Source organism: Argentina silus (assembly GCF_951799395.1).
Source record: "Argentina silus genome assembly, chromosome: 10".
NCBI lineage: Eukaryota > Metazoa > Chordata > Actinopteri > Argentiniformes > Argentinidae > Argentina > Argentina silus.
Window position 1 is genome coordinate 11,685,286 of NC_139664.1, and position 12,606 is coordinate 11,697,891.

Consider the following 12,606-nt stretch of genomic DNA (forward strand, 5'->3'; position numbering starts at 1 on the left):
ATTCCACTGGAATGCACGAAGAAGATAAATCTTACCGGAAGAGGGATTTTGTTTACAGATACCGGTAGAGCTAGCTAGCTAACGTATCTTTAGACGCTAGACAGATATCTAACCGGTTTAAAAACGAAGGGGGTAAGGGAACTTGTGGAGGCAATATTTTTGTTTTAATGTATGACTAGATTATCAAACTAATGTTTTGTATGGATTTGTGGAGTGGTGTACCCTATCGCCCGGTAACGTAGCGAATCAGCTAGCACTTACTTGTTGCCCAGGATAACTGGTAGCTAACCTTAGCTAGCTACCTAGCTGTCATTCGAGCATTGCAAACTTATTATTTATTGGACAAATATTGAAACTAATAGTGTTTGCTGTCAGTAGCCATCTTGGTCACCAAGTAATTCAAGTGTGTTCAGTATACAACTTTTTACAATTTAATTTGATCTTGAAATCATTCTCTAAAGAATATAGAATATTGAGTTATCATGTAGCGCTAGCAGACACGGCTTTGTGCACGCAGGCTTTTGCTCCAGGCGATACAAAAAACTAACACTCTTCATTAAACTCAACTAAGGGTTTTACTAGCCATGAATGACTCCAGACAAATTAAATAATTCATGGCTGGGGCTTGACTACATCACTTGACTGAGGTCTAGTAGTAGGCTACTGCAAGGCTGTAGGAAAATCATGCGCACCCTGTGGGTCCCAAGGACTAGGATTGAAGAACACCATCAATACATTTGAGTTCACAGAGCACGATTGCTTTGTTGTGATATACCTGTTTTCACAAGCCTTGCATTATGTCTTTCTCACTCTCTGACATGTCAGGAGAATGAGCAGCTCAGAAGAGGTGTCCTGGATCTCCTGGTTCTGTGGACTGAGAGGGAATGAGTTCTTCTGTGAGGTCAGTAAGGATACCTGCCTACCCCTGCATGTGATGTATTTGTCTTACACTTTTTTAGGTGACTTTTTTCATCAGCAACTTTGGGTTGGTTCTTGAAATGAGCCTGCAGGAAGACAGCTAGCAAACTATCTTTGAAGCTGTTAGAAATTCAGAATTAACTGTTATCCCAGTCAACCATAGGTTGCGTCAAACATGGTTAATTAATTCCCTGTGATAGTGGAACATGTAGCAGAATGAAGTTATGAGTGTTTTTGACTTGTTCTGTAGTGTATAAAGTTGTGGTGGCATAACCTTGTGACTGGATCTGCTTACAATACCTCCTCAGTGGGTGCACACCACTCTAATTTGAACTCCCCACTTTCTTCATTGACAGCACTCCAGTAATCCTTTTTAACCTGTTATGCAATAGGCCTACTGTACCTTAGGCATATGTGTAGCAACAATAGAACAAATTGTGTGTGTGTGTGTGTGTGTGTGTGTGGGGCGCTTCTGTACAGTTGACTAATTAACTAGTTGCTCACTATGCATCTGTTCCACTGTCAGGTTGATGAGGACTACATTCAGGACAAGTTTAACCTGACCGGGCTGAATGAGCAGGTGCCCCACTATCGCCAGGCTCTGGACATGATCCTGGACCTGGAGCCAGGTGAGGTCATCATGCTGACATGGATCTCCGTGTTTAGAAAATAAACAAAACAAAGATGACTTTTTAATCTCTCATGGCTCAGAATGTGTGGTTTGATCAGACATGTTTGTTGTGATTCATTCGACAGTATCATCATTTGTGATGTACTGTACTGTACTGTAGGCCTGGGTGGTGGGTTGACTGTTGATATGCAAGTCTCACTGTTTATGTCCCTCTCTCAGATGAGGAGCTGGAGGACAACCCTAACCAGAGTGATCTGATAGAGCAGGCAGCAGAGATGCTCTATGGGCTGATCCATGCACGCTACATCCTGACAAACCGAGGCATCGCTCAGATGGTAACTCTCTAAACCCCATAATCTCTTTTCTGTCTATATTTTACCCACCAGTCTTTTGTTATTATTATTTTGCATTGACATGCCATGTTCAATTAAACTTTATCTTGCTGTAGTTGGAGAAGTATCAACAGGGAGATTTTGGCTATTGCCCAAGGGTGTATTGTGAGAATCAACCCATGCTTCCTATTGGTGAGTCTGTCATATTCAGTGATTGTATCTCTGTCCAGTCTACTCGCATCCTTTCTTTATGTTTATATGACCCAGTGCCTTTGACCTGCATGTTGCCAGGATTTTGTTTACCTTTGATTTTAACAAGTCTTGTCAGCTAGCACAGTACTGTAGGTGAGCTGCTTTCTGTGACTTCTATGCTGTTGCCTTGACTCTGATACTCCACCATTAGGGCTGTCTGACATCCCAGGGGAGGCCATGGTGAAGCTGTATTGTCCCAAGTGCATGGATGTGTACACACCCAAGTCCTCCAGGCACCACCACACTGACGGGGCCTACTTTGGGACTGGCTTCCCCCACATGCTCTTCATGGTGCACCCAGAGTACCGGCCAAAACGACCTGCCAACCAGTTTGTGCCAAGGTTTGCCTGTCTTATTTCTCTTATGTGTACATGTGTCATGGTGTGCTGTAATATTTGATTTACAGGTGTTATAACTTATGTATAGACACTACGTTGTTCAACTGAATCACATACCAAACACTCACAGGGAAAACAAAAGTTGTCGTGTTAAAAGTTAATGGTTGAGTCTTCCCTCAGTGGACTGATAATACAGTACATTGTGTTCTAATCTATGTGGGTTTCTTAGGCTATATGGCTTCAAGATCCACCCCATGGCTTATCAACTACAACTTCAAGCTGCCTCCAGCTTCAAGAGTCCTGTGAAGACTATCCGCTAGAACTTTCATCTGACCAGTTGTCAAGGAGGAGACAGAGAGAGACTTTTTATGTTCATTTTTACTTGGTTGGATGAACGATGGATTATGTAGAATCAATAAAGGCTTGTACAGAACACATAATGGCAGATGAATATAGACATGTAGATAGATGCACATACATCCACTGTCAGACTCCTGGACTTCCCTTCTTTTGTTCTGGACTACAATCATCTTCCACCCTTAAAGAGCCCAATCTGATGTCAAACCCTTTTCAGTTTTATATTCTTATGATGCAGGAATTGTTTAAAGGTTCCAATGACTTGATTTCTCAAATTTTCTGCCAGAGAAATGGCAGAAAATCTTAATTCAGAACCTCTTTGATATTGATCACAAATTCATTTGAAAATGGATATTACACAGACAATATGAATCAAATGTAACATATGTATTGAAGTTATGCTTAGCTGTGCTGGAATGTTCACAAGATACATTCTTCTCAGGGTGAAGGCAACATTTGTGTAATTGTGCTTCAATGCGATACCAGTGCTGTTACAGAGAAATGAGGAATAGTACCCACTGCTCCAAGTGATGATTGCTACTAATGCCAGCATTTGTTGTAAACCTGTCCATTCGAGCTCAACAAGGCAAACCGATTGTTCTTGTGTTGTATTAAATCAGACAAATTGTTTTGCTTGCATCATTTGGTTACATGTAGTATGTGGATATAGCTTAACTACTTCACATGTTGATATGCGTTGAAGAACTTCAAAATGTCAGCAACACCAGTCCCTACCTACAGCTACACCATGTTTACATTATGGTACTTCGATTTGAATTATTAAGAGTGTGTTTTGTTTCTCCCAAACCTGGAAATTCAGTGGTATTTATTGCTGATTTTGTGTTCTGTCTAAATGCATAACATCATCCAGAATTGAGAATTTGAAATACAATTTTATTTCTTACAATTTCTTGTCACTTGTTCTTTTCTTAAGCTTGGTGTGAAGCTAGTGTGAGAGAAATCCTCAAACATACACCACTTGATAGTTCTTCATTCAGATTTTATTTTCAAGTTTTTATTTTTCTTAAAAAGACAGGGATATGAGTCACAGCAAGAATATGTTCCATAATCTAAAACTATACTTGTATCTCTGCTGAAAGGCTAGTACTCTTCCTTCTGGAGGGGTTCTTTACAATCCCTAGCTACACCTCCAGAAGCTTCTTCAGAGGGTAAGAAAAGTCTGCTACCAATTGCATCTCTAAAGGCATCTCATACACAGCTTTATTTTATCTAGAAAAGAGCAGAATACAGAATGTGATAAAGGAATCTACTCTAAACAAGTGGTAAGAACGCTTTACAAACTTGGTTGATTATGAATGCAATTGTGAACAACATATTGTGACATCTCTGGTCGAAGCCTGCAAACAGGCTCATTTTAAAACATCACAGTACAAAGAATCACTTGAAACAGTCCCTACTTTACAAATAAATTATGGTAAAACATACAAAAGACGAATGATGTGCCCCTAAGGAAAAAAAAAAAGCCACATACACTGAGACAGCTGCCTTTGATAAATACATCTTTAACACGTCCTTACCGTGTTTCAGAAATGAGCTGACCCCATTTAATGGATAAGAATGTAAAATGAAGGTAGGGATGGGTACATTGGAAAATTCTTCATACAATGATACAGAGAGAGGTCTTTTGTCTTGCTGTATTTATAAAGAAGACCAATAACAAAACCTGAGATACACAGACCAAAGCTTGTTAAAAGGTTACATATCAACAACAGCTTTGCAAATCAGTCACATTCGTATCGAAAATCATGTTATGGGACAAAACAGTGAGGCTGGAGGGGACATCTGTCTATTGTCAATTGTAAATTCAACAAACAGCAAACTGCGTAGTGCAGTTACATACTGGTGTTTTGAAGGAGGAAGGCAAAAGACAATAACTCAGCACAATGTAATTTGCACTCCCAAAATCAAGGAATAAAAAAGGAAAAAGCCAATATGTGAACCTAAATGCATTTTAAAAACCTCATTTTATACAAACACTATAAAAGCATTAATGCTATAAAATATAGTAAACATTTTTTAATTTTTCACTTCAAAGTTTACAAAGAGAGGGTCATGGTATGACCTAGTAGTATACCTGTATGTTTACTTGGCTGGTTATGGAAGAGGTTGAGGAGTTAGTTTTTACCTGAGCAGAGAACAAATCCAAACAGCAGTCCAAATATATGGTTGTTTGAGTGCAATATATCTTTGTTCAATACATTAAAGTGAGGTATGTCATTTCAATTAGTATATTCAAAAAGTCTTGACTACTCCTCAATTCTTAAAGTAAACTAAAAAGAGTTCCCTTTAAAAATAATCCCAGTTGCTGTCCAGCGTAGTAAGGGGAGGGATTCTCTAAATCCAATTGCAGTAGTATGATAATACCAATACTTACAATCTCAGTTGTAAACAGTGCATTGATATAACAAATGTGTATTATGCAAAATGTCCAGTACTATTGTCAAAGCGGTGAGAACTAGGAATAGAGGAACACAAAAGTAAATAAGCATTTAAAAGCAAACAAACAAACTAAACGATCTTTATACTGTAAATGTTTTTCCACTACAAAAGAAAATGAATAGATTTGGCGTTTAACACACTGAGTTGAAAAATGTGAGTGGTTAAGACTATGAGCTCATGGGGTCCTGCTCTACATACAATCAGAGCAGCACTATGGAAAGAGAAATGTGCCAAGGTTATTTACTCTTAAAAAAAACAAAAAAAAAACAACAACATTAAAAGCACATTACAAACCATAAACCCACCAAAACATTGTAATATGCCAGTAAACAGTGGTGCTGCTTTCCTCAAATGTGGGCTCTAACACAGGTTAGGCTCCTCTTGTGAAATATTGACACTATGTTGGAAGTACAGAACCCAAGCTCACATTGGACATTACTGACAGTTCTTCTAGATGTTCGTGAGCCTGTCCATCTACCACTGGGCAGGGATACAGAGTGGTTGTGGAGGGGTCCAGTCAATGCTTGTATCGGTCAGGTGGTTCTGGGATAATGAGATTTGATCCTCCCTGGTAGCTGCAGGCTTTCTGTGTGTATCAGATCAATAGGGCTGGTCACTGGGCTGTGTATAGTGGGAAGGACCTCTGAGACTAGTCCACTACTCAAACATGGTAGGTAGATGTAGGGGGCATGGGGGTAGTCACACAGGTCAGAGTGAGGGTGGAGGTCTGATCACATTGCTGACGCTCCCATGTCGCTCCCCTACAAGACACAAAGCCTTCAGTCAACCTCCATCTTGAATCGTTCACAATATGCCTAAGGTGCATTTCATCAGTGCTTACAACAGCAAGACATTGATCTCACTGTAATAAAGAACAGATTTGGATGCAACAAACTTTTTAGAGATGTGCTTACTTATTGAGATGTGCTTACACCAGAAGTAAATGGAGCACATTAATAGCAAAACAGTTTTTGTCCACATACAGGAATGGTCATGTTCTGTTACAAGAGAGAGAGGTAAGACACTGTACTGTACCTGGTCTTGGTCAGTCTCTGAGTCAGCAGTGATGACAATTCTCTTCTCCACACGAGTCTCTGAAGCCCCTCCTTTCACCACCTGAGAAGAACAAACAGACATGATTGGCCATGAAAAAAGCGATCTCTTAAGGAAGAGAAATCACAGACTTAGTTATGTGTACAGGTAGAGTACAAACCACCCTGATTCAGTCCAGGCTATATTTCTGTGGATTGTGGTGCAACTCACCTTAGAGATGTGGGTGGTTGTGGTGGTGACTGTGGTGCCACCGGTGGTTTCTGAGGTAATGGTCTGCGTGCTGGACAATTCTGCAACACCTTGGTCTCCATCTGTCCCATCAACACTCACCTGAGAGGGGAGAGAAGAAGAATGAGTCAGCCTTTGGCAACACCATGGCAACCCTCAGCTTAGCCACTCCGCTCCTGTGCTAGTTGATCCTCAGCTCAGAGCCCCTACCTGTGCTGACTCATAGGTGATAGTCTTAGTCTGGGTCTGGACAATTGGGACGTCCTTGGTGGAGATGTCACTGGGGAGGGAGTTGGAGGCGTCTGTGATGGTGACTGTCTGTGTCTGCACCAGAGGGGGCTGTGGAGGGGGGGACATACTGCCGTGAGTGGTGTTACTAAACCTCCAACCTCACTTCAATCCCCACTCCACTACAATCACACCAGTCTCTGATATCCCACCTCTCACCTACCACACCCCATGCAAAATATTAAAATCACAACCAGTCTTTCCATTCTCAACTGATTGAGTCCCAAGAGCCCTTTCCCCGTTCTAGCTTTTCTAGGCTTCACTTCCCACCACCAGCCGGTCAGAGAGAAAGGGGAAACTTATTTCAAGTTAGAGAATTGATATTGCCACATTATGCGTGTGTGTGTGTGTGTGTGACAGAGAGAGAGCAACACCATAGCAAACCCATCACCAGTCATGAAAATTCTCCCTTTCACCATCACTGTTCATCACCTCTGCAGCATGCTATAGCAGGTTCAACCATGTGGACAAACACAATACTTCAGTATGATTACATACGTACTGTTTTGAGTGTCACCTCAACCCAGCCTAGATCATTTAAGCCATGCTGCAGAGGAGAGAGTGTGTCAGCCATGGAATCACACAGGCCAAGACCAGATCAGAGGCAGAGTCTATCAACAGGAGCTGGTCAGGGGGCTACCTGATAGCAGCGTATGACATGGGGGACACCGCTCACGACATAGGAGGTAAGGGATGCTCCAGCTATCCCCACAGACTGCTCCAGCCCCGGCTCTGATGATGCTGCTGCTGCTGCTGTTTCCTTCTCCTCCTCCTCCTCCTCCTCCTCTTCCAGTGTCTCCTCCAACACTATACTGGAGGGTTGGTGGGAAGGGGGGAGCTGTATCTGTCTCTGCTCCACCTCAACAGTGGATATGTGGGTGGTCTCAAAGCTAACACCCTGTTCCTTATCACATGACCCCTCAGGTGCATCATGGGTATGGACCCTGTCAGGACCACTTTTGAGGCTCACAGTGGGACTGGGTCCATCAGAGCTCCACACACTGATGTCAGGCTCCTCTGGCTGTGACGTAGTGTCTGAATCATCCCTTATGGGGGTAATGCACACACTCTAAAGAAAAGACAAAACATATCTGTTGTGTGAACATGAGTAATGAATATCTATGGAAACATCAGCATAACATCATGTTTTCATATTCATCCAGATTCGGTTGAGAAGACAGTGTGAATGGAAGTGAGTAAAGTGTGGTTTACTGGGATTCAAGCAGGAAGGGATCAAGTCAAATCCCAAAGGCTGGCATACGAGCCAGGTCGACCATTCTAGGATTTTGACTAATATAAAAAATATAGATACTTTCAAAAACCAAGAGCTCACACTAATTGATATTGTGAACTACACATTCCAGTCTCCCTCAAAAGGACCAAACTCAATCCATATTCAACCAGACCTTTCTTTATTATTTTGGTCAAAATTGATTGTCAAAAATACATGCAATAGGACAAAATCTCTCGCAGATGAGAAGTGACTTGTGCTGTAAAATACTTCACAAAACACGAGTGAAAGAAACATGTGATACATGGAGTACGTATACTAAATGCACACTGGCCGAAAATCACCTCATTTTGTCTGAGAGAACACATGGTGATTGGTGATAAGCTACAGTATATATACTGTACACTCAAATATACATTTTAGATGTCAACCAGTGCTTACAAGGTTAATGTGACCAAAGAGAAGGTTTTATACATCCAAATATGACAACTATATCACAGTGTCACTGATCATGCCACTAACCAATGGTATGTTTCACATTAAAAAGCTATGAAAGATAACTGACATCATTTTACCTCCAGGTGTTTACAAAAACAGCTTCTGTAAGTTTGTACCTGAATGTATTGAAAAATGTGTCTACAGTAAAAAGTCAGTTGTGTAACCAACAACATTGTCAGACGCATCTTGTTCAGTCCAGCTAATAAAATATACAAAAGAGAAGTGGGTTCATTGTCATACGCAGTCTTTTGATTGTCCTTAGGAACATAAGTCAGTTTTTGGCAGGAAGCGTGGGGGGGGGACATATTGAGAGAGACACACAGGAAATTGAAGTTCTAATTCCAGAGCGACCAGAAAAGGGCAGCTTCTGAAGAGGAGGATGAGGAGGATGAAGAAGAAAGGGAGAATGCAGTAGTGATGTCGTAGTAGAAGAGGAGGAGGACAGCAAGCTAGAGGTTGATGGGCACAGATGACAGAGTGTGGTCCCCAAAGGTCCAGGGTGGCCCAGGCATACACACACACACACACAGCCCTTGGTGATCCTCCCTCTGGGCTGGGTCAGCACGCCATGCCCCCTTCAGCTGCGTTTGGAGTAGAAGTCTAGGATGGGGCCGCGTGGGAGGCGGGTGACGAACTGAAGGGGGAGGAGCAGGGGGGGAAGAGAGGTGAGAGGAGGAGGGGGCGATGTTGAAATGTCTGCGATGAAGAGCAATGGATTAGGGCTATGCAAAGCTGTCTTTCTGGTCACTAACCATCAATGCTATTCTGTAAAAATCACATTAAAATATCTAGTGTGAGAAGTGTAACTCTCATTCCTACTAAGCCCTACGGATGTACTGCAGGACTACAATCACTCACACCTACTTCTGTCAAAGAGGGTTTTCTGATGATGGACAGTTGCGCTGCCACTGATTGAGCACTACGTAAAAAGGCATGTGTTTGCAGTTAAGCTGTGGCTAGTGTAAATAGCAACAACCATCACTTAGACTTGAGTTGTAGCAAAGTCATCAATTGGTCAACAGTATATAGTAGACTAGAACTAAGAGGAGGGAATTGAGCGTGCTGGTAACTAAGGTAGACGCTAACAGGGGGTAAGGGTAAACCTGTGTCTGACAGTAAGAATGACTCTACACATTCCCAAAGTGGGGAAGAATGGATACAAATGGACAGGAGTATCTATGCACTGAATATCAAGGCATAGAACAGGCAGGCAGCGTGAACAGCAGGTAGGAGTTAGGGAGAGGGAGAGGATGAGGGGGGTAGAGAAGAAGCTCAGCAATGAGGGGGGAAGAGAAGAGGATAAGCACAGATGTCAACTCTGCTATTGCAAGAGCATTGTCACAGTCATCCCACATTCTCCTCTTCAGGGTTAAAACCATGCAGGGAGTGAGAGGGGGGTTCATCACAGTGTCATGCACTTCTCTCTGTCCACATTCCGGTCTGTCAGTCATGCATTGAGGGGCGGGTCAGGCCGAGGGGCAGCCAGTCAGGAGGTAGATACAGGCCTGGGCTCAGTACACAGGGAAGGAGGGTGGAGGAACCGTGAGGGCAGTTCAGTGAGACAGGGGAGGAGCCGTTCCATAGTCATCTGCAGCTGTATGCTCTTCAACCAGTTCAGCCACATTTTGTATACATGCATGTGCTGCATACCACATGCCCATACCTTCAGTCATGTCTTCACCCGCTCAAACAGCTTAAAGCTCACGAAGCTAAGACGCCTGAGCACTCACACAGACTGCCACAAGGAGGTGATCTACTTAAATTAATCTTGACCGGTCACTCTCTTCAGTTGGCCCATCCATTCAGTTGGAAGGGAAAGCCTTTCCTACACTAGATGCATGGGTCAGATTGACGCAAAACAAGCCTTGCTTGTTCAATCAATAAGTCATGCAATGTCTTCCCATCACAACACATACCAACACATTCAAGAGTGACAATGGGATGGGTGCAGTGGTTTTCATCCCCAACACAAACAACTTGGCACACAAAATGGAAAGTAACTCCAGGATAATAGTGCTCAATTTCAACTCAGTCAATTCACAAATTAACATAACAACTGTTTTCAATTCCTGAAGTAAATTTAATTTGATCTTCAGAATTGACTTTAGTTGAAATGGGATTGACCCTAACCTTGAGTGGTGCCTGTAGAGTGTAAAGCTGATGTTTGGTATAGTATCGATAGGGAGTGTGTTATAGTAGCTAGTCTGGGAGACTCACCCCATCTGCAGGCAGGGGCTGCCCGTTGATGCCCTGGTTGCGGAAGGGAGAGTGGGCGGAGAGTCGCTTGTCCCACTCGCTGGGCCGCTGGTCTGGGACGGTAGCCATGAAGTTCCTCTTCAGCTCACTGATACTGGCATGGTGCCTGATCACCTCCTCCTGAGGCTTATCAAAGTCCTAGATAGAGTACGAGAGAGAGAGCCAGGAGGGAGAGAGAGAGCAAGAAGAGAGAGCAAGAAGAGAGGGAGGGAGAACGAGGGTGACAGATGAAAGAAGAGACAGAGGGGGTTGGACAGTAAAGACAGACACAAAGAGAGGAATAGAGACAGGGGTAAGGGAGAGAGGAGAGATGGGGAGGAGCACATGGTGGAGAGATGACCAAACGAGGTGGGAAGAGAGGAGTCGGAGGAGCGTATAAGGGACAGAGAGTAGCAGTGTGGAAGAGGATGAGATGGAGAGACAAGCGTGTCAGAAACCAGTGTAATGTCATGTTGGGCACATAAAAATAGTGTTGTCAACAAAGCAGCAGAATGATTACTTTGGTTACTAGGGTTAGAGCAGGCCAGAGCTCAGTTCTTCCACTAAGCATAGATAGAGGCTCCATCAGATGCCAGTGAGAGTCAGCTGCTGATTGCTCTCCCTGTCATTCCACAAAGAGCTGCACAATAGCTATTTTAAACTGTGCAGAAGCAGGAGGGGGGGTAAATGATCTTTGATTCGTCATGGGGTAATTTGCCAGGGATCTTTTGGGTAAAGGGGTCATTCGATGGATTCAATGAGTTATAAGGAATCATGAGGAGTCATTCAATTGATTCACAATAGAATTGATTTTCTGAGCTCTGGCTATTCATGGTGTAGGCTACAGGATATCTTTGGTGAACTAACATGTTCAGACTGGCAGCACTAAAAGTGAATCAAAACAGGTTACAAATCAAAGGATGAGAGGTGATGTTAGCGGACATGACTGCCACAGATACAGGTGGTCACTGATGCAGCCTCAGTGTGATAACCTGTCTCTGTGGCTACCTGACTCTAATGGTGATGGCAACATAGGGCGGTGCGACAGCAGCGGTGTATAGCTGACTCATGTCATTCATTCAGAACTGCAGAAATATATGATTGGGAAGAAATATCATTGATTTGACTCAGGTGAGGCTACTCCTGACTCATTCACTCACTGTGGAAGAGAGGTGGTGTAGTCTGATGGACTAGACCAGGCTGTCAGCCACTAGCGGCTTTGAACGATGAATAGAATGATAAGTGATGTGATGGTGGAGAGGTGGGAGAGTAGGGGAGAGGCCTGGGCAGGTACAAGAGGATTGATATGGAACAGCTTCATCAAGTTTACAGAGTACTTTCAAACTGTATACTGACTAGAGAGACAAAGCTGAATCAAATTCACCAAGCTATACTGGTTCTACTGCTGTCAATACCTATGCCATCTAGGTGGGAGATGAAACCACACCCAGGCTAGAATATGTGGGTGGTCTATTAAAGTCATATTTTCTAGAGATACCACAAAGTGCACTGTCCTAGCTTTCTTTGACGGAGTGAGTGTGAAGTGTGAGCGTAGTATATATTTGAGGGGAGATGAAGACACAATCCCAATCATATACTTTGCAACAAGCTCAACAATTTCCCCCTGAAACAAGTAGTTGTGTTAGAGTTAATGTCCCTATGCAAAAAGCGAATTAGAGGTTATAGTCAAAATAATCTATTTGCGAAATCAAAATGTATTGATGCAAAAGTGTGAATCGTGCCACATGCAAGCATACTGTGTAGCAGCCAGTAGCCAAAGAGCAG

General features: G+C 43.0%; 2 protein-coding genes across 13 annotated transcripts in view; one reads left to right on the forward strand and one right to left on the reverse strand.

Moving 5' to 3' along the window:
• Window positions 1–12: 12 nt before the first annotated feature.
• On the forward strand, window positions 13–3,735 carry LOC310811097 (casein kinase II subunit beta). Its single transcript, XM_083679132.1, has 7 exons — window positions 13–132; window positions 826–901; window positions 1,445–1,547; window positions 1,769–1,884; window positions 1,998–2,073; window positions 2,285–2,474; window positions 2,701–3,735. The coding sequence occupies exons 2-7, from the start codon at window positions 830–832 to the stop codon at window positions 2,789–2,791; spliced, it is 648 nt and encodes a 215-aa protein (XP_083535258.1). The 5' UTR covers window positions 13–132; window positions 826–829; the 3' UTR covers window positions 2,792–3,735.
• Window positions 3,736–5,488: 1,753 nt separating this feature from the next.
• The window catches only part of LOC310811093 (uncharacterized protein), a 34,250-nt gene continuing 27,132 nt past the window's right edge, over window positions 5,489–12,606 (reverse strand). For 9 of the 12 annotated variants that reach the window (XM_083679126.1, XM_083679125.1, XM_083679122.1 and 6 more), the window contains 6 exons: window positions 10,804–10,980; window positions 7,498–7,926; window positions 6,780–6,908; window positions 6,552–6,671; window positions 6,324–6,404; window positions 5,489–6,049 (listed from right to left, as the gene is read on the reverse strand). In XM_083679126.1, the coding sequence (XP_083535252.1) occupies window positions 6,020–6,049; window positions 6,324–6,404; window positions 6,552–6,671; window positions 6,780–6,908; window positions 7,498–7,926; window positions 10,804–10,980 (966 nt within the window). In that variant the 3' untranslated portion in view covers window positions 5,489–6,019. Of the gene's footprint in view, window positions 6,050–6,323; window positions 6,405–6,551; window positions 6,672–6,779; window positions 6,909–7,497; window positions 7,927–7,995; window positions 9,221–10,803; window positions 10,981–12,606 lie in introns of those variants that run through there. The other 3 variants (XM_083679118.1, XM_083679119.1, XM_083679120.1) reach the window with 3 other exon arrangements.

Coding starts and splice junctions, on each gene's coding strand:
- LOC310811097 (XM_083679132.1), top strand. CDS start 830: ATGAGCAGCTCAGAAGAGGTGTCCTGGATCTCCTGGTTCTGTGGACTG. Junction 1,548..1,768: donor GATCCTGGACCTGGAGCCAG/GTGAGGTCATCA, acceptor TCCCTCTCTCAG/ATGAGGAGCTGGAGGACAAC. Junction 2,074..2,284: donor TCAACCCATGCTTCCTATTG/GTGAGTCTGTCA, acceptor CTCCACCATTAG/GGCTGTCTGACATCCCAGGG.